We start from the raw sequence: 19,285 nt of genomic DNA, 5'->3' as shown, positions 1-19,285 counted from the left end.
GCTGGGAGTGTGTTTCCAATGCAGTAATTCACCGCTCAGCTCTGGCTTTGATTGCGACATGCTATTACAGCAGATTATGACAGACCTTGTTTGAGTGTGTGAGCTCTAATTGCTCAACTGGTTCGTCGAGGTCACTCAGGTGAGCTCAGAGTGTTGGTCATGACTGGGATTCTCACTTTCTTCGTACTCCCTGGTGCAAATTATTCCTGTGTCAAATAGTCTGCCTGTTCTCCAGGAAATTCAGGTTTTAAAGAGTTGAGTTATTGTGGCAGCAGCTTGCAAGAAAGTGTTTGTTTTTTTGCCATTGTAAATAATGTCTATAGAAAGGACAGAAGGATAATTGTTTTTCAAGTTAACAAAGAGTGAAGAGAATGTGCACAGTTCCTGTTTTCCTGATCCATGTCAGCTTTCCTTCTGGCACTTACCTGTACAGAATAGCTTTTTGAAACATGAAGTTTTACAACCACTAAAGTGGATATTCAGAACTGATATAAATATATACATACACAGACACACACATACACATCTTTTCATTCTTTTTTTTAAAGAAGAGCTTTTGGTTGTCCAGACATGACGATTGTCTAGTTTGTCTCTTTAAATTTATGCATACTGAATTGTGTCTGCCAACATATGGCTCAGTAACTAGATCTTGTAAGGTCCTTCTGCCATCCTGCAGCATCTTGAGTAATGCGAAGAATTTGTTGTTATTGGTTAACTTGGTCACATCAGGTACTTTCTTGCTACAGACTTAGGACAAGGGCAGTTTCCATGGTTTACTTTGGGAACTTGATAAATATTAAATATATATATTTATCTTTTGCTCCTCTGGTAGTAGTGAAGTAGGAAGCATGTGTTTTTGTATAGTAATTATTAGTGCAACTGTTAGATCACTAGGCTTCTCTCCTGATGGCTAGTTCATGTTTGTCCTATTGCCCCCACGCCTTCCAGCAGTGCCTTGCTTGGAAGCAGATCCTGCAATGCATTCTTCATCAAGGCTTTCCCTGGGAGAATATCTTTCAGCTCTTGCATAGTGATCATGAAGAACATGTTTGGTGTTTCTGCCAAAACCTTAGCTTGTTTAAGCATTTCTTTATGCATCTGTTGTTCGTTTACTTTAACCTTCTAGGTCCTGAAGGCTCCCCACTCCACATTATTACTCATGTGCCTTAAAAAAGGTGATGGTTGTAGTTTTTACACTTTTTTTCCTCATTTCTTTAAATTTTGGGTGAGAGTATCTCATTGTATTTTTTTGTCTGTTTTGAGCTTGCTATTGTTTCAGCCTCATTTGGACTACAAGATTCTTCTAATATTTCCTCTAATATGCTATTCAGCCATCTCCTTGCCTTCCCTGTCATGTCATTGTTCCTTTCCTCCCCATTCCTAAGTCTTTGCTATGTTTTTTTGTATTTTGTCTGTTTCACATAATGTCATAAATCTCTTCATTGCCTACAGACATTTTACTCTTGATGATTCCGTTTGTTTCATCTTGTGTAATTTAAAAAGAACACAAAACACCCTTATTTTAGATTCCTTCATGCTTGTTCCTCTTCCAGATATTATGATCACTACTAAATTTGAGGAGTTTGATTCAAAATATTAGTATAAAATAATGCACAGTGCCTAAGATCAAGAGACATAATGCTACTAACAAAAGAAAAGGCAACTTGTTCCATGAAGCAGGCACTCCTGACATCCAGTATTGTCTTGCCATTCACCGGATGTTGGAAACATCCCAATACTTCTCTTGTCTTTTCCTGATGTTTCTGGGTGCTCTTATGGTCACTGAGCACCAACATGTTTAAATACTATGGCTGATGCTGCTTTTTGTGATTGCAGTCTTGAGTGTAGAGAATGTAAATGTGTTTCCTTAATGAAAAAGTGGGGGGTTGGGACAAATTTGTCTACTAGGATTTTTCTCAGGAAAATGTTTTTAGAGCTGCAGATACCAATTTAATTCTACATTTTAAACTGGTTTCTTTGAAGGCATGTATGTCCCACTGACCACTCACCCTACTGTACTTGGAAGTTCTCTTTCCTTGAAGAAACATTTCTTCATTTGGAAGACTTTTTTCCACTTTCTGAAAAGTGAATTGATTAAAATAATAATAATAATGTAGTAAATAATAACATAGTAAACTTGCTACATTTTTTGTTACCATCATTCCAAACCTCAGCTGCTTCAGTTGAGTGGGATGCAGGTGTTTCTTAAAATACCCACTCTTCAAAGTTTGCATATAATACGTTAGTTGCGTTGTTTCCTATTTGTATCTTTTCTAGCAATTATTTGAAGATTGTGTTTTATCCTCTGCTTTGCTTTTGAAAAGCCTGGCTGATGAGGGTGGCTTTCCAGAAATCTAACTGGCTCTGTGTAGTAACTAGTCACTGATCCTGTGGATGAGTGAAACTGAAGGATGCTACTTTGTACTGTGGGAGGCTTCATTTTAAGTTTTGGCTTTGTTAGCAGGGTAACAATATTGTCTGAGGTATCCATGTGTTACCAGAGATGCGGAGGTTCCCAAGTTAAACAGGGGAGTTGCTGTTGCTGTCTTGGAAGTAGTCTTAAAAATAGTATCAGACAGTAGTAGGTAGAAAAATGGAGAGCAAAAAGAGATTACCAAAACTGGAAGAGGTGGAATGGAGGCATGATTTAAATTATGTCTGAAATCTGAGAGATGAACCAGTGCTCATAAAAAGGGACGATGGGAGGAAAAAAAAAGAAAAGAAAATTGACTGCCTCTCCCCCTCCTTCTCTTTTTTCAATCAAATGCCTTTACATTTCTCTTCACATCACTGTGGTCTAGGGCTCTTTGCCATCATCGACTTCAGTTTGTATGCTGTCTTAACTCTGCGCTTGTTCTAGTGTCCTCAGATATTACTCTATGAAAACACTTGCGGCTCGTGAGCGGCACTTCATCGCTATCTGGCGTAGCTTCTGTAACACTCAGTGCAGAAGAGATCTGAGAGATTTCTGTATGAATTATAACTGGCGTAGGAGGAAAGCTACTGCAGTGCAATAGCTGGATGCAATTCAGTAGCTTCCTGTGGAAGAGTCTTCCTGGTTAACATAGCGTGTTTTTCTGAGCAGTATTGTATTCAACTTTCTAAAGGAAGGAATCTTTGGTAATTGTCTCGATTCACAATAGAAGCTTAAAAGCAGAAAGCAAACAACCAAATACAGAGGGGGAAAAAAGTTGTTTTACTTGTGACTTACTTTTTCCTGTATCGGTTCTTTCTGATCAGAGTTTCAGTGCTATTAAAATAGCTGTACTGCAAAAGCTAGCAATACATAACTTGTTAACTTCTGCATCTGTAGAATTTTATTACAAAAAATAAGTTATCCGTGTCTACAGTCAATTGCTGACATTTCAGAAGCTGTTTTATCAGCCTTCAGGGGCGAGTTTATTTAATTTTTTAAATTATTTTTAATGCTTTTTTTAGCGTAAAACTTGATTATTGTAACCTTCTTGCTATTATTTCTTTCCAGGTTTCGCTAAATGGTACACAGTTTACAGACAGTTCTGTTGGATCAGAGTTCACAGGTGTTTCTCAGGTAAGTACAGCCAGATTTTGTGGGTTTGTATGGTAACAGAATCATATTAATGGGAGAGACAATTACAGTGACATACAGAGGAAAAACCTTGAAAATGATCTGCAGTTCTGTTTGCATCAACAGCTTTGCTAACTGAAGTCAGTTTCTGATCACTTCACAGTTCAAGCTTTAAAAAGCAGTGAAAGTAAAGTTTTATTATTATAATAAGCTTGAAATTGGACATGGGTGTGAAAAAAGCTATACAGTTTTATGGTAATAAAGCTATTCTTGGAAATAAATCTAAATACATAGCAGAGGCAGTTATTTCTGTTCCAGCTTGTCCTACTTCCAACTTTCCTTTATGAATGTTATATCTGAACATGTTTCAGAGAGAGAAAGTGAGACTGGATGTTTTCTTGCAGAGCTTGATCTCTTTTTCTTTTTCTTAAGCTTGACTGGTGAAAATGTTTTGCTTTGCTTAAAATGTATCCTTGACACTGATTATGCTAAGGAGAAATGCAAAATGTATGTATGACCGAAATCCAGGCTAATCAGAAAGTTGATTGCTGTTGTTGAAGTGTTCACAATTGTTCACTGCATTCATAATCTGTTAAATAGAAAATGGCAATTTGTAGCTTGCTTTTAGTGTGACAAAGCAATTACAGGAATTGGTGATCTGTATGGTCTAGATTTTTGTCAAGGTTCTAGCTATCGGTTTTGTTAGAAGTAAACTCCTTAGTGACAGCACTTAGACGTGCAACCATCCCATTTTTCATTCTTAGCAGCTGACTATATCTTCCTTTAGGAACTAGCTCTCTGTATGGATCTTGAAATCTTTCTTTGATGTTCTTGGCTGTGAATATCAGCCCAGCTGGGAGATTCTACTAGCATTTTACTGAGTCAGTGAGTTAGCAACCATTAAGATGGCTGTTCCTGCTCTGTTTGCTATTGTGTGTTTTTGTTTGTTTAATGATATTGATAAAACTTGCATAATTTAATTTGCAGCTTCTAGAAGTCCTTGTAGTGTGTCTGGGGTCTGTTTACCCTGAACCTTACCTTAGTGAAAGTGTCAGGTTGCCTTTGCTTCTGGATGTTTACATTGTTGTCCTCTACTTTTCCTCCTTGTTGGAAGATGTTCTGCAGCTGATGTTTGTAAGGTTTTGCCTTCAGAAGCTATAAACGTGTCTTTGTCATATCCACAGAGACTTAGTCTGGCTTCGGAAATGTGTTTTAAGAAGGAAACTTTCAGGGCAGCCTCAGCAGCCTGCTGTGCTTTCTGTACAGGGTTTAGGCATCAATATAAGATCTGCAGCTCACTCAGGAGGAATGTTTAACTTCAGAAATCCGTTCACGCTTGTAGAGGCAGTAAGGGGATGGCCCCAGACCTCCAGAAGGAAGAGCAAATCTTTCCTCTTTAAATCTGAAAACCTGCAATAACACCTGGAGAAGTTATGTACTTGACTTAGCACTTAAGCGTGAGTTCTTGAAATGGCATCGCTGAGGGAGGAGTTCACCTGTTCTCGTTACATCTGTTAAATTAAGTTTTTCTTCAAGTTCTGAATGGAGAGGTTTTAGGGAAGATTATTTAAATGTGGGTTTTTTTAGGTCTAGAATTTAGGCTTTCTTTCCATTTTGCTGAGTTGATTTTATAAGTGCAAACAACATAAAAATTAGGCTCGATAATGCTGTGCTGTTTCTCTTCATATGTCAGCAACAGAATGAATTTGACTTACTGTGAAGACAAGGGCAGTCAATTGTGTTATAGCTTGACTTTGTTCTTTGCTCTAGAGAGCTTGTTTCACCCGTGCTTGTGCAGTACAGGCCTACAGGATCATGGTGTTGAATTTAGAGTAGTATGTAGATAGATCCTTGAATGCCTTGTTTAAATTGTGCCTTTCTTTTGAGAGAGAATGCAACTGTTTTCCAGTATCTAAAAGGAGCCTACAAGAAAGCTGGAGAGGAGCTCTTTTATCGGGGAGTGTAGTGATAGGACAAGGGATAATGACTTCAAGAGGATATGTTTGGATTAAATACTGGGAAGAAATTCTTCAATGTGAGGGTGGTAAGGCATGGGAACAGGCTGCCCAGACAAGCTGTGGATGGTGCCATCCCTGGAGGTGTTCAAGACCAGGTTCTGTGTGGCTTTGAGCAGCCTTATCTAGGGGGAAATGTCCCTGCCCACGGCAGGGGGTTGGAACTAGATGGTCTTTAAGATCTCTTCTAACTCAAATGTTTCCAGGATTTTATGATTTTGAGGCATGCATGGAGGATGTTAGTAATTAAGGTACAGCTAGTAGCTGTCACATGGGACAAATCTGAGACTGTGCCTTTATAAGATCATTGAATTACCAAGGTTGGAAAAGACCTCCCAGACCATCTAGTCCATGTTTTGTTCTATCAGTTATAACTTTGCTAAACTCTGAAATTGTTTGGCTTGCTCTGTTTGACGTGTTTTAGAGCATCAGTCTTGATGAATAATCATAATTTCAGGGCTGAACCACAATTTCATGCACAGTAGCATCATGGAAGAGAAAAGTAAATTTTTGGTTGCCTCTGTCCTCATAAGTGTATTTTAATCAATAGTTGATAGTGGATTTTAAGGCTTCATTGATTATTTTTGTTAAAGTGAAGCTAAGCTTTTCTTTTGCAACAAGCTTAGCTTAAAGTGTCTTTGTGTCAATAAGTATTTCAAAAGGGATGTGACGCTGAACTTCAGACTTATTTTCCTTTTCAATTCTGAGAATGACAACAGTAAAAGAAATCCTTTCTTATTTTTACTTAATAGGTTTTTTTGCTCTCAAGCAGGATTATTTTAGAAAGGAAAGCTGCATCGCTGAAAGAATTGCTTCTTAGATTGAATTTATTCATAATTGCAATTGTTTACCAGGCTGATATTTGGTATTTGATCTTAAGACAATCCAAACATTCACCATTGAATGATGACAAGTTTTACTTTGAGAATCTCAGAATATTTTTGGGGGGGTATGTGTTCTATGAATAACCAGTTCTCTCTCCTACCATTTATTTGTAGACACCATTTACCTTTGGCTTGGGCCAAAGGGCACCATATACGACTGGCGAGCATTGTCTTCTTTGTAGAAGTGAACGAAAAGATAGTTCGCTTTCAGAGAGCGGAATAAAAAATTCTAGCAAAACAGCACTTTCCACATCTCCAAAAGCAAACAATATGCTGCATCTTCCACTGTGGGTGTGTCCAGACTGTAGGCGAACAGTCGAAAAGGAGGAAAGGCATGCTACAATAGAGCAATCTCTTGTGGTAAGTTGAAGTACTTCAGTGGACTATGAAGATGTGCTATAAGATGCTGAGTGCTACTTTGTACTTTGGAACCACTTAAACTGCAAGTGGGGAGAGTGTATTTTTGTTGATCTTGAGTTTTTTCTGTGAGCTAAGTGAAACAGGTGAGTTGTTCCATGTATTCAAAAAAAAAAAGGGGAGTTTTGGGTCTGAGGTTCGGACATCTGAATAGAGAAGTTTCTCTTGCTGTTAGTTATTGGGTGTTTTTTTTCCTTTAGAAAGAAGGACATCTTTTTAAAGTGTACATGTAACAATAACTTGTTTGCAGTACTGCAAACACTGCTTTAATATCTAGTGTAAATATTTCAAGCTGTGCTTCTTGTTTTGTGGTTGTTGGTTTTTTTAAGTGTTAAAACGTATTCTCAGATGAGAATTCAACCTCACTAAGAGTTGTCTTTTCATGACAAAGATACAAAAGTTTGATGTCATGTCCAGCAAACCCCATTTGAGTTGAACTGTAATACTTCACCAAATAACCAAATCGTCACAAATGATTTGGGAAGCCTTACATCTCTGATAATACCCTGCAGGCACATACAGATTTTATTTCAGTAAGCAAATCAACGTGAAATAAGATTGTTTTTGTAGAGCGTATGGTGTTAAACTCATATTAACAGATGAGTTCATACGGGTTATAATACAGAAGATTTAAGAGTATATCACTTGTGCTTACAGCTGAAGGTTGCTGATTTTTCTTACTGTTAACAAGGGTTAGGGAAATTAATCCAAAAAGATTTATATCAAAGGGGATTATATTGATAGCTGGATGGTGACATACTCTAGAGATGCAAAAAAAACAGCTAGACTGAAGCACATTATTGTTCAACTGAGTAAAAAGTTTTGAAGCATTTCACTGTAGCTGAGCTCAAATAGTAAAGAAATCGTCCTGCATGTGCAAGTAAAGCAGAACTTACTTTCTAAAAGTCTTGTTAAGTTAAATATATTTCAGATAAAAATCAAAATGGATGGTATCTGGCAAGAGGAATTCTTAAAAGCAAAGTATCCTCCAATTTCAGCAACTTTAAAAAATACCTAAATGGATTAAGTGGCTAGTCACATTTGGAAAAAACATCTAGGGGAAAAAAAAAAGCTCAGAAATCTGTTCTGTCACTGCAAGCCAGAGTGTGAGTGGCTTGCTGCAGATGTTCTTGTGCTCAGGCTGCTGCTGCTGTCATTACCTTGATGTTCTCATGGTTTGCCTCAGCACCAGCCACAGTAGCTGCTTGTGCTGTTAGCAGTGGATGTGTACAAGTTTGTTTTAATACCTGTCTTCATCCTGCTCCAGGATCAGGGGTTAAGCATAAAAAAAACCCCTCAGTCCTGCTCCTGATGTGGGACAAGTTTCTGCCTGGTATCACAGACAGCTGGTGGCAACCTGGGGAGAGAGGGTGCAGGAGGGGAAGTGTGGTTCAGAGGGTGGAGCGCTGTGGAGGAACAGAAACTAGAGACCAAAATACCAGCAGCCTCTGGAGAGGGCTGTGTCATTTGTTAGCAGTGAGCAGCACTGCACACAGGAGATGGAAAGCTGCTGCTACTGGGAGCTGATGCTAACATCCATTGTGGTCAAGCAGTATGTCTTGCTGTTACATACAAGGAGATTTTGTGCTTTAGGTGGAATGGATTGTTAAACTAAAAGAGTCAAACGTACTGTCAAATAAGAGACTGAAGAGATATTGCTAGTTTATGTGGTTAATCGTGGATGATGCAACCCTTCTTTTAGCTTAGTTCATTGTTTATGCTGGAGTGCATAAAAGTGATAATTATAACCAGCGTGCTTCAGTTATTAGAAATGAAACTATTTACATTGCTGGCTTTCTCAGTCCATCTTGTGCATTTATTGGGCTTTTCAAAGATAAATTCTTTGTGGCTGGTTGAGTCTTCTCCCAAAGTATATTTAGCACTAAGAATTGCCATGTTATTTGCCGATGTATGAACATTTCATACTTGGATCTTGCAAACCAAAGTTGCTACCAGTTTTTTTTTTCTTTCAGAGCCAAGACTTCCTTTTGCACATGCCTCTTGGAAACAGTGGATCACAGCAGGAATCTGTAGGAGGAGGAAGGATAACTGTTGGTGCGCAGACGGTGCCTGCTGCCGATCTTAACAATTCTTCTCCTTCAGACATAGCATGCAACTGTGAGGCCTGTAATGAGCGCAGGTAAGAGCTGAATTCAGATTCAGAATAATGCCTGTACTCAGACTATTAGCAGTATTGCAGCTTATTTGTCAACATATGCTTAGACCATTTAAATGGGGCTATGTGACAATAGCCCCATGGTGGGGGCTTTCATTCAATTTTTTTCTTTATTTTCATCATGTACTCTGTTTCAGGCATTTTTAGACATGATTTTCCTGAGAAGTGTCTTCGGAATAGTGGGAATCAATAAACCTAAGTGATGTACAAATTGAGAGGGTTTTTTTTTTGTCATTGTTTGCAGAGAAATTTCAGCAGAGACTGAACGTGAATCTCAGCAGCTTCAAAATTACTGGTCGGAAGTAAGATACATGGTTCGATGTATATATCGCCAAGCTGGGACCCCTTTGGCAGACGACCAAGACCAATCTTTGGTACCAGATAAAGAAGGAATGAAAGAGCTGGTGGATAGGTATTGCACTTCAAAAAACTACTTAATAATTACTAAGAGGTTTTTTTTTTTAATGAGTTCTAAGTTACTTAGAGTATTTCTTTTTTGCTATAATTTTATTTACCAGCTGTAAGTCTGATGGCTTAGAATGATTGCCTCTCCTCTAGAATGAAAAGTTATAGAAGTCAGCGGTATTCCATGCAGGATTTTAAAGTGCTGGGTTGAGTGTATGGAATGCATGGAAAATGTTCACATGCATTTGCAATAGGGATATTAGTGCATAATTATGAAAGGATCCCAAAAACCTTAATCCTCAAAAGATATTGAGATGATTACTACCAAGACATTGTTTAGCTTGAATTTCCCCCACATGAAACAATTTACCTTGTTGAACTAACTTGATTTTATAATAGTGAGTGAATTTAGAGTAGCTGTAACAACTAGAAGTTAGAGAAGGAAAATTTTGGCCGTTGATCATTAGGTGAGGCAGATTATGAGAAGTTTGTTCTCATTTTGGAAGTTGAAAGTGCATCTTTTTCTGGGTGTGAAGTCACTGATGTGCTTTGAGTTCTTCGGCTGTTGGTTTGTTTTTTCCTTAGGAGAACAGTGTGGCTGTCTCCCCAAGTGCTCCAGCATGTTCGTTTTATTTTCTGTCCAGTTCAGTATGTGTTCAAAGAATGGATTCTCTTATTGGTTCTGTACTTAATATACAAAGGTCTGACTGGACTAAACATCTGTAGTTCTTAAGCAGAGTTTCTACTTGAGGCAATGCTGGCAAGGTAGAGAAACTTTTGAAAGATTCTAATCTAGTACAGCTCTTTGTGACTATATTTCTGAATGAGTCTTATTAATTAAATAAGCTTGTTGTGCTTCTGCTCTAAAAACTGAGTGTTCTGTTTAGGACATAAGTTGTATAATTGTTAAATTAAGTGATCAAAACATGCAATATAGTTTTTGAAATCAAAGATTCTTAAATGTAGTGTGGTGTCTAGGTAATTAAAACTGAATCACAGCTATAGTTTACCTTAATGGGAAAACTCTGAAAACTATAGCACGTACTGTGTAGCTTTCTTATGTACGTAGGTTCCTTTCTCTAGTACTGTTTGTCACTGTTGAGAAACATGATTAAAATATAAAAGGCAAGAAAATGATCCCAAAGAAGAAAGCTTTCAATGTTACTGTGATGTTTTTTCACTCTAGAGTTTCTTTTGGTCTTCAAATTATGAAATAAAGTTAGGATGCTGGGATTGTGCAGACACTGGTGAGTCCGGTCTCTGATACTGATGTCACACAAAAATTTTAGCAGAACTAGTCATTGTAGGTTCTGAAAACTAATTTTTTTTGTTTCTAAAAAGGAATAGAAAGAGGAAAAAAAAAAAAAGGATGTAGGTAGCATGTCAAATATGCTGTGACTAATTTAAAAGGCAAATCCCTTATTACTAACTTCATGCTCAGCTGTGTTAAATGCAACTGGCAAGAAAAAAATTACCTGCTTTATTGAAAGTAAGCAGTGGTGCCAAGTACTGTCCCTACTGTACGCTGTTGCACTTCATGACAGTGTGATAGTACTCCATTGTATAAATGATGAGGGAAGAGCAGAGAGTAGACAGCTGTGAACTTACTCATTTAAGTTGTAAGTAGTTATCTAATCTCTTTGTTCTTCCTCACTTCCCTGCACTCCAAAAACCTGAGACAAATGCTTAAGCTCCAAGCCACAGGACTTTAAATAGTACAGTTTCACTTTTAAAGTGCTTCAAAGCAGCTGTCATGTCCAGTGGCTCATTCTGAGTATTGCTTTGGTAGAAAGCTCTGAAGATGGCTGACTGGGATCCAGTTCCTTCTTTTAACTTAAGTGCCCACTGAGATTGTGAATTATGAAGTCCTTTAAGAGGCTAGTGACTAAACCTTTCTAAAGTATGAGAACTCTCTTAACGTATAGCTCTTCTTCTGTATGCCAGTTTAGGCTCATATTATCTCTCCCCCACCAAGAAATTGTACCCAGACACACCATCAGCAGGAGGCAGCCCTTGCTGGGCAGTGTTCACATGCTCCTTCAGCTGGAGCACAAAATTCTAGAGTGTTGGAACTTCGGTGTAGCCACCAGAGCACCCGTCCAGGAGCCAGGGAACCATTTGCCTTTGTGTGAAGTGGTTCATACCCATGTCTCATTTTCAGGACAGTATCAGATAGCTCTGTGCTGTCTTTTGCAGGAAGTTCCGACCTTCTTGAAAACTGTGCCTTTCAATATCTGCAATGCTTCTTACTGTACGGCACTAAGAATGCATGAAGGGCAGTGTATTTCTGGAGCTTCTGTGTTAGTCTTCTTCCTTAGGACAAACAACTCCCAAGTTCTGGTCCCTACCCTGGGTTCAGAACTAAACTAAAATATGATCACCTATCACTTCTAATGATTGCAGCTTATGTGCTGCTAGTACGGTACTGTTAGTACCGTAAGTCATGTTCTGTGAAGGACATTATTTATGGCCCTGTGAACTCGGTATGTCTCTCTGTGTAGTAACATAGCTTTAATAAAAGTGTAAAAAATGTTTTTGTACAGAAGATCTGTAACATAGGGTAAGAAACGCGATGAAAATGAGAATGGGCTTAACAAATGAGTGTCTTAAAAATTTGGTAATTGTATGAATTGTCTCCTTCAGTGGAATTTAACAATAGAAGAGTCTCACAAAGCAGTCACTGTTGAGTCCAGCCTGGTTAGTATGTGTTTAGGCAAATGCTGACTGCCTAATGTGTCAAGCTTCTCCAATGGCTTGAGGTGAAGGACTGTCCTACATACATTAATTGAGCCCAGATCTGGCTGTTCTAAATGGGACACTTATTAAGGCTGTATGGAAGAATATGAAGAAGTTGTAGAGAAGTATGTCTGTAAGGCTGCGTGCCAAACAAGTAAGGGTTTTTAGCTCACAACTAGAAGTGAAACACTGAGGTCCTAAATTAATTTGTTCCTCAGGTGTAGATGTTCTTTGCTAGTCCTAAAGCTATGCAGAAATTGAGTTCCACAGTGTAGAGTTAGGGAACTGGGCTGTGCTCTCCCAAAGCTAAGGTAGCTCTGTAAACCTTAGTCATCATTTCTTTTTTGTAATAATAATGATGATAACCACTAACTATTTTTAGGAGAGCAAAAATTGTTGATTAGGTATATTTTTAATCTCAAATATTCTAAAATTACAGGCTTTGTGAAAGAGATCCATATCAGCTTTACCAACGGTTGGAACAGCAAGCTAGAGAATATGTACTTGAAATGAAGGTTCGTCTGCTCAGACACTTGTCACTGGGATCCAAAGTTGCATCAACATTAGCAATACAAGGGCCACCGCAGGCACATCAGTTCATCTCACTCCTACTTGAAGAATACAGCGCGCTCTGTCAGGCAGCATGCACAATCAGCGCCTTCCTAGTTACTCTGGTAAGACTGAGAAAACAACCTGCTAGGTGTGTTACTAGCTGGGCTGTTCCTGGGTTCTTTAAGAAGTCGTCAGTGGTTTGTGAAATAGAAGATCTGTGTGCATGTGGTTGGGAGGTGGGGACATTCTGAAAATGCAGATTTCATTTTTCACAAATGTAGGTCAGGCATCTCTTAAAATGAATGCAATGAAAATTGTGTGAAGGGAAAGGCAGCGTGTTGTTGTACTTGTTCTGAAATCAATCTTTAAGGAAATCTACAAAATTTTAGGTAACTCCATTGAAGAATGGTTATAGCATTTCTCTGATCTACACTCTTGAGAACCTCATTTAAAGGATGCAGACTTTTATGTGTAGCACTAAATCAAATTTTTAATGTTTTTTTTCTTTGTTATTGTCCTTAAAAGCAAGAATTGCTAGTTGGAAAGATGATCTTTTCTCAGGAATTGCTGACTTGTATTGGCAGGTAGAAAATAAGCGATAGCCTTAAATCATCTGTTCTAGAGTAACTGTCCATCATGTGCAAGTAATACAGTAAACAAATGTTAGTTGTTTAAGGACTGAGGTTAAGAATCCTTTTCCTGTACATCGGTTTTTAATAGCCATGTCCAGTAATTCCTTTTCTTTGTAAGTGGTGAAATTTTTTATTGCCAATTAGCTAGAAGTGATTGCCTGGGTATGTCAAGAAAGGAAAATGGCAGTCAGTATCAGATGATCGCCGATGAGAAAGATGAGATGGAGGGGAACCTGAGTGTCACTTCTGAGGTGGGAAAAGCATATTTGATGCTTTTTCCTGTTGTCAGTGGTCTATTTTTGTTGTTGGCTGTATTGTCTTTCCCAGCTTTATCACTTAGATGCAGATGTGTGGTCACTTCCATTTCCCATTAACTGGCATCTTTTAAGTCATCAAATCTAGGTGCTGGAGAGAAAGTAACTCTTTGAGCTGAGTGGCACTGGATTTTGGCTGCAAAGTTGCAGTACAAAAGTTTGCTTTACCACAGTAGATTCACCAGTAGTGAATTCAGTAGTGCCAGAATCATATAGCTGATCAGAAAATAATCTTCTCATATTTTTCCCCTGATGGTTGTTATCAGTCAGTATTCAAGAAAATTTTGCAGCTATAGGAAAAATGAGATAATGATTTTGAGACAGAAAATGCCTATCCTCTCCAATCTCTCCCTTTTCTGACAAAATTCAAAATAAAGCAAAAGTCCTCTTGTCTTAGAAATAAAAAAATTCATTTAATAGTATTTGTGAATATTTTGAAGTTAGAGTATTCTAAGTGAAATGGTGTACGTCTCTTGTGCAACTGGGAGGGGAAAAAACAGAAACATGTCTAAGTAGTAACTGCTAAAAGAAGAACCTTGAACTTGTCAATTTTTATATCTTGATGTTCTAGTATTTAGATCTTACATAAATACATATTAATTTTTTAAACCACCATGCTTAACAAAACCTTGAAATTCTGAAGTACTCCTGTATTTCTGGCTACTCAAGTCTATAGCGTATGGGCCTTGCTTTCTGATCTGAAAAAATAGTTGCTTTTAACTTTGCTGTATGAGGGAGTCCTGCTATAGAATATCTGTTTACTGCTATCTGTGTATGGAAAAACTTAACTTGAAAGAAAAATTGTTCCTGTCTCTCATTCTGATGTTGTGATAATAGGTTTACTACTTAGGTCTTGAAATTCAAGGCATTTGTATATTACGTAACCTTACATAGAAAAACATTGTGCTTAGTAGAGAAGCAAACTGTTGGTCTCTTGGCTATTTAGAAAACCTGCATTTTTGAAGCAATTGCACTTTGAAAGATCTCTCGACTTAAGCTGTAATTTTCATTCAAAATTGACATTGCATCGTATGTCTGTTACTAGATAGGTTAAAAGAACTGAGAAACAGTTGGGGATAGGCAATTGTTAGACAAGAGCCTGCTAATAACTGATTCATGAAATAAATCTTATGGTGCAGAAAAGAGTGGAAGCTTTCAACAGCACAATTTTTTTTCCCCCCAATCAATGACAATTTAGAAAAGGTATGAAGCTATGTCTACTTAAATCATTAAAAAACTGTCCCATATTTTGAATATTAAAATGGAGTAATATCTCAAGTGGATAATGCAGCCTGTTGGTTGATGGGTTTAATAGAATGTATATATTCTGACCTGAGAAAAGCACTTCTTTACTTTGTGTTTTATGATCTGAGCTTATTTGTGGTTGTTATTCATTATAGGAAAATGAACATTTGAAGAAATTTCAGGTGACATGGGAATTGCACAACAAGCATCTGTTTGAAAATCTGGTATTTTCTGAGCCACTCCTGCAGAATAGCTTGCCAACATTAGTGTCACAGCTAAGGTAAAGATTTAAACTTCTCTGTTGTAATTTAAAGGAGAAAGCAAAATCAGTGTTTGCAACCACCACTTAAAAAAGAAAAAAAAAAAACACCAACTGCAAAACAAACAAATCTGCTACTCGTCCAAATTGATAGGTAAAAAGTCTTGTTGATCTGTTTTCAGTTGAGCAACCTGCTGTCATGACTTGCTTGTCAGAAGAATTACTACCCTAATATCCTTACTTGTAGGTTACCTAGTAAAATGACAGCGTCCTGTGAAAATGCTGATGTCTTGATTGAATAGTAATGTCCTCACTTGTCCTTAGACACTGGTACTGTTTCCATTTCTCCACAAGTGAATGGATGGCTAAAAGAAAACACAAACAAAACAAAAAACCCACCCTTGCTATGTGCTTGTAGATTGGATGGCATACTACATTTGCTGGGGCTTTAAAATGTATACTTTGTTATCAGGATGGTTATGTTCGTGTTTTGTGTACCTGAAAGTGCTTGTTTTGTGCAGGGAGAGTTTTATTAATGTAAAGAAATGTTGTTATTCATCTTGAGTTGTTTTTAATCTTCATCAAGTACAACCACACGTTGGTTCTGTTGACCTCTTAGACTTTTTTCTGATGAAGATGTTAGTGCTCTGTGTATATTTGTCCTAGATGTGTTGTTTTGGATATTTTTTCCAAGCTACAAGAGCAATTTGATTTAATGTCTCAATTGCAAGAAATATTGCTTGTGGCAAATGAAGGAACTTTTAAGTTACACTTCTGCTAGGAGTTGTTAGAAAGGAAAACAGGAAAACTTAATTGTCACTGGACTCAGTACTGGGTTACTACCAAGACCCTGTTTTTCTCTTTCAGGCAGGTAATTCTGTCACTCTATAATAAACAACGTGTTGTTCAGTTGCATGCTTTCCCTTTGATCTCTTTGATCTGTGCTTGACTTTCCAGTACTATTTTCAGTGACGCTGTCCTTAGGCATCTTACACGTTTTCTGCCAAGGCTTCTCTGCACTTCTTGATCCATCAGTTCTGGTTTATTGAGGCTGTTGATGCTTCCTTCATCTATGGAGATGAGGATAGTCTTATATGAAACTTAGAGTCGTTTCTTAATAGAAGTGTTGGATTGCTTGCATTTACCTGTTGTTCTCAAATGCTACTGGAATTCAAACCTAAGCTACAGAAGTTGTTTCTTTGCAGAGCTTCACTGTAGTGACAGCTATCATCAGGTTTTAAAGACAGAATCCTCTTCCTTCCAGAATTCCTTTCTGGATACATCTGTGCTCCCTAGATAGTTTTAAGGGTGTTTCAGTTAAGAAACAGTGGTTTTGCCGAGATTGTTTCTCAAGCTTTTTTGAAAGTAGAGGTTCAGCACAGACTTCTCTTGTTCCATGGTTTCTATCCTGTTTCTTTGGTAAGCATAGACTGTCGCTGTTACTTTTCATATATCACATGTTTTTTACTCATGAGTTTTTTAGACCTTAGTCTTCCCTTAGAAATGAGAGCAATTTGCCATCTATTGGGAATTTGGTACCATATAGAATAGAGGAGTATCGTAGCAGAGGCCTCACGTGGACAACCATCAGGATCAGTCTGGCTTCCTGATCATTTCTTCTTGAGTGGCAGATGCGGTTTGGCTTTTTACGCAATTTGCTGCTGCTTTCAAACCTTTAAGAATCTTTCTTTAAAGGAGTAACAAACACTTCACAAACCAGGGTGCGTTTGCCCAGTGTTGATCAGTAATGTGTATGCTAGAAATTCTCAAGGATGTGAGAAGCTCAGCCATTTTAGAGTGGGAAGATCTGAGTGGTTCATCCCTAACAGATGGATAGGTAATTTGCCATAGATTTTATAGCTAAAATCCTTTTTATGCATGCATGCATAGATTTATTATTTTTTTAGAGCACTAACGTTCCTTAATCTGTTAATTGATCTTATTTCTAGATGTTGCATCTGTTAATGCTTCAATAAACAGGGTCTTGCTGTTTTGCAAGTTGACAAAAGAGGGGAAAACTTCTTGGTTGAGACTGAGCTCTAGGATAAATCTTTTCACCTATCACAGAAGTATTCCTAAGTTGAGACATCACTAATTTTGGAAACTCCTTGATATGATACAATTACAATAAATGCTCACATTTTAATTGTTCCTGTAACTGTCATGAAGAGATTGCTCTGTCTGAAATGTTTAGAAATTTGAGACTCATTTGAAGTTTTTCTTAAATCTTCTACTGAATCATTGCCTTAAATGCATAGTTCTGTTTAACTGCAAAGCGGTAGAAAAGCCTTTGAAGAATTTGCGCAAATATTATGTTGTCTGTTTTTTCTACAAAAAGGCATTTTGGGCTTGATGTATTTTCTCAGGAGAAACCTATTCCTTATATCAATTCTAATAGTAAGCACCATTTTCTCTCAAACTTACTGAAGACAGATAGTCTTCCTCCTTGTTCAGGATACAAAACAGATATTTTTTTTTTGCCACAGTCAAGATTCCTGGTTAGGCAGATTCTTTCACTTCTTTCCACCCCACACAAAATAACAAATAACGATATAGTTGTCTGGAAGGGATGTTCTTCTGGTGGTAATCCTCATTGACACATAATCCTTTTCCAATTTTGCCTTTATGTGGTTAGAAAGTCTTTCTTTTAAGCAGTAAATAGGGTACTGCTAGAGTTCCATGACAGAAGACATTGGTTTCCTTGTTTTGTTCTTCTCAAAATGTGAAATAGTGTTGTTTTGGAATCTTGGCTTCATTTAGATTTTGAGCATTCACCCCTTTTTCTCATCCCTTAGCTAAATTACTGCATCATTCGTACATCTCTGGCTTTTTCAAAATACTTGGAATTATCACAGCACACCAACTAAGATATTTATCAAATATGTTTGACATCTGTAAGATTTTCTCGTAAGGATCTTTAAATATGACAGTCTTGAGAGGAGGTGGGTTAACCAGCTAATACAAGGTTAGTTGTGCCAGGACTGGTCATCTACTCAGTGTGGATTACTAGAGTCCTAGCAGGTTGCAGCTTGTTCTGCTGCCTCTGGTTTCTTTAGGAGTTGCGTTGAGTTGTACGAGCTGCAGACCAGCAGTAAGAACTGTCTGTATGCTTAGAAACAATTAATTAATCAGGAAGGCTTTTAGATCAGACACTATAATTCATAAGGGTTTATTTTCAGTATTTAAGGTCATCTAATATCACCTATTGCTTTACACATGCCCTGGGGATTCCAGTACGTTCAGTGATAGCATGTAAATACGTGTTGATCTGTACTCAAGAGTCACAGTAAAAATTGAAAGTATTAACTCTGCTACATTGTTATTGGAAATTTTTTTTTAAGAGTTTTACTTGTAACTTTAAATCTTACTTAAGTTATATTTTGTGCAGAACTAATCTGTGTAAGAATAGTACTATTCAACTGCAGCTCTGAGAATAAATTTTTGACTCCTGTGAAGCGGGGCTCAGAATTTTGCATAATGTTATCATATTAAAAACACAGGCTTTAGGAAAAGGAGTGAATTGTGATCTGGGATTAGGAATTGACAGTGCCTGCACTGATAATGAGGAAAAATTGTTAAACATTGATTCTTAAAGTCACCATATGCCTTTGAAGTGGTTTTTGTACCCTATCATAGAAGGATTTCCTGAGCTTCTAATGTACTGAATTGTTCACATAGGCTTCTAAAGTGGTTGTGTTGCAGGTTCTAGGCAAAAAAACAACAATATGAAACTTGAGTTCGTTGGCAAAGTGATGCTAATGGCCGAAAGTTAATGATGGCTGAGTTGTCTGTTTGCTCAGCTCTTGTTTATACTTAATTGCCACCTTAAGTTTAAGGGCTCATAGGCAGGGCGATAAGTTCTTGGTTTGAATTACCATACAGTTGCAACTGAAATCTGTGACAAACCTCCCAGAAATGCTGGATCTGGGCTTTAATGTCAAGTGTTAAGATGTTTGGAGTTTGGTTTTGGCAGTGGCTTGTCAAGCCAACCAACGTACAACCATTGTGCCTAGGTAGGAACCAGCTGGTTTCTCCTTAATTACCCAGTAAGAGAACTGTTGAGAAGCTGTAGTCTGTTTGTGCTAATTCACAGGTCATTACAA

At 37.7% G+C, this 19,285-nt stretch overlaps 1 protein-coding gene across 1 annotated transcript in view; it reads left to right on the top strand.

The window, feature by feature from the left end:
* FAM193A (family with sequence similarity 193 member A) overlaps positions 1-19,285 on the top strand; it is a 74,337-nt gene that overhangs the window by 23,972 nt on the left and 31,080 nt on the right. The window contains exons 2-7 of the mRNA XM_021395517.1: positions 3,485-3,550; positions 6,561-6,806; positions 8,837-9,003; positions 9,284-9,451; positions 12,620-12,854; positions 15,079-15,203. Coding sequence (XP_021251192.1) covers positions 6,717-6,806; positions 8,837-9,003; positions 9,284-9,451; positions 12,620-12,854; positions 15,079-15,203 — 785 coding nt within the window. The 5' untranslated portion in view covers positions 3,485-3,550; positions 6,561-6,716. The remainder of the gene's footprint in view (positions 1-3,484; positions 3,551-6,560; positions 6,807-8,836; positions 9,004-9,283; positions 9,452-12,619; positions 12,855-15,078; positions 15,204-19,285) is intronic.

The sequence above is a fragment of the Numida meleagris genome, chromosome 4, assembly GCF_002078875.1.
Source record: "Numida meleagris isolate 19003 breed g44 Domestic line chromosome 4, NumMel1.0, whole genome shotgun sequence".
In the NCBI taxonomy this organism is placed as follows: domain Eukaryota; kingdom Metazoa; phylum Chordata; class Aves; order Galliformes; family Numididae; genus Numida; species Numida meleagris.
This window is presented reverse-complemented; position numbering and strand designations above follow the sequence as displayed.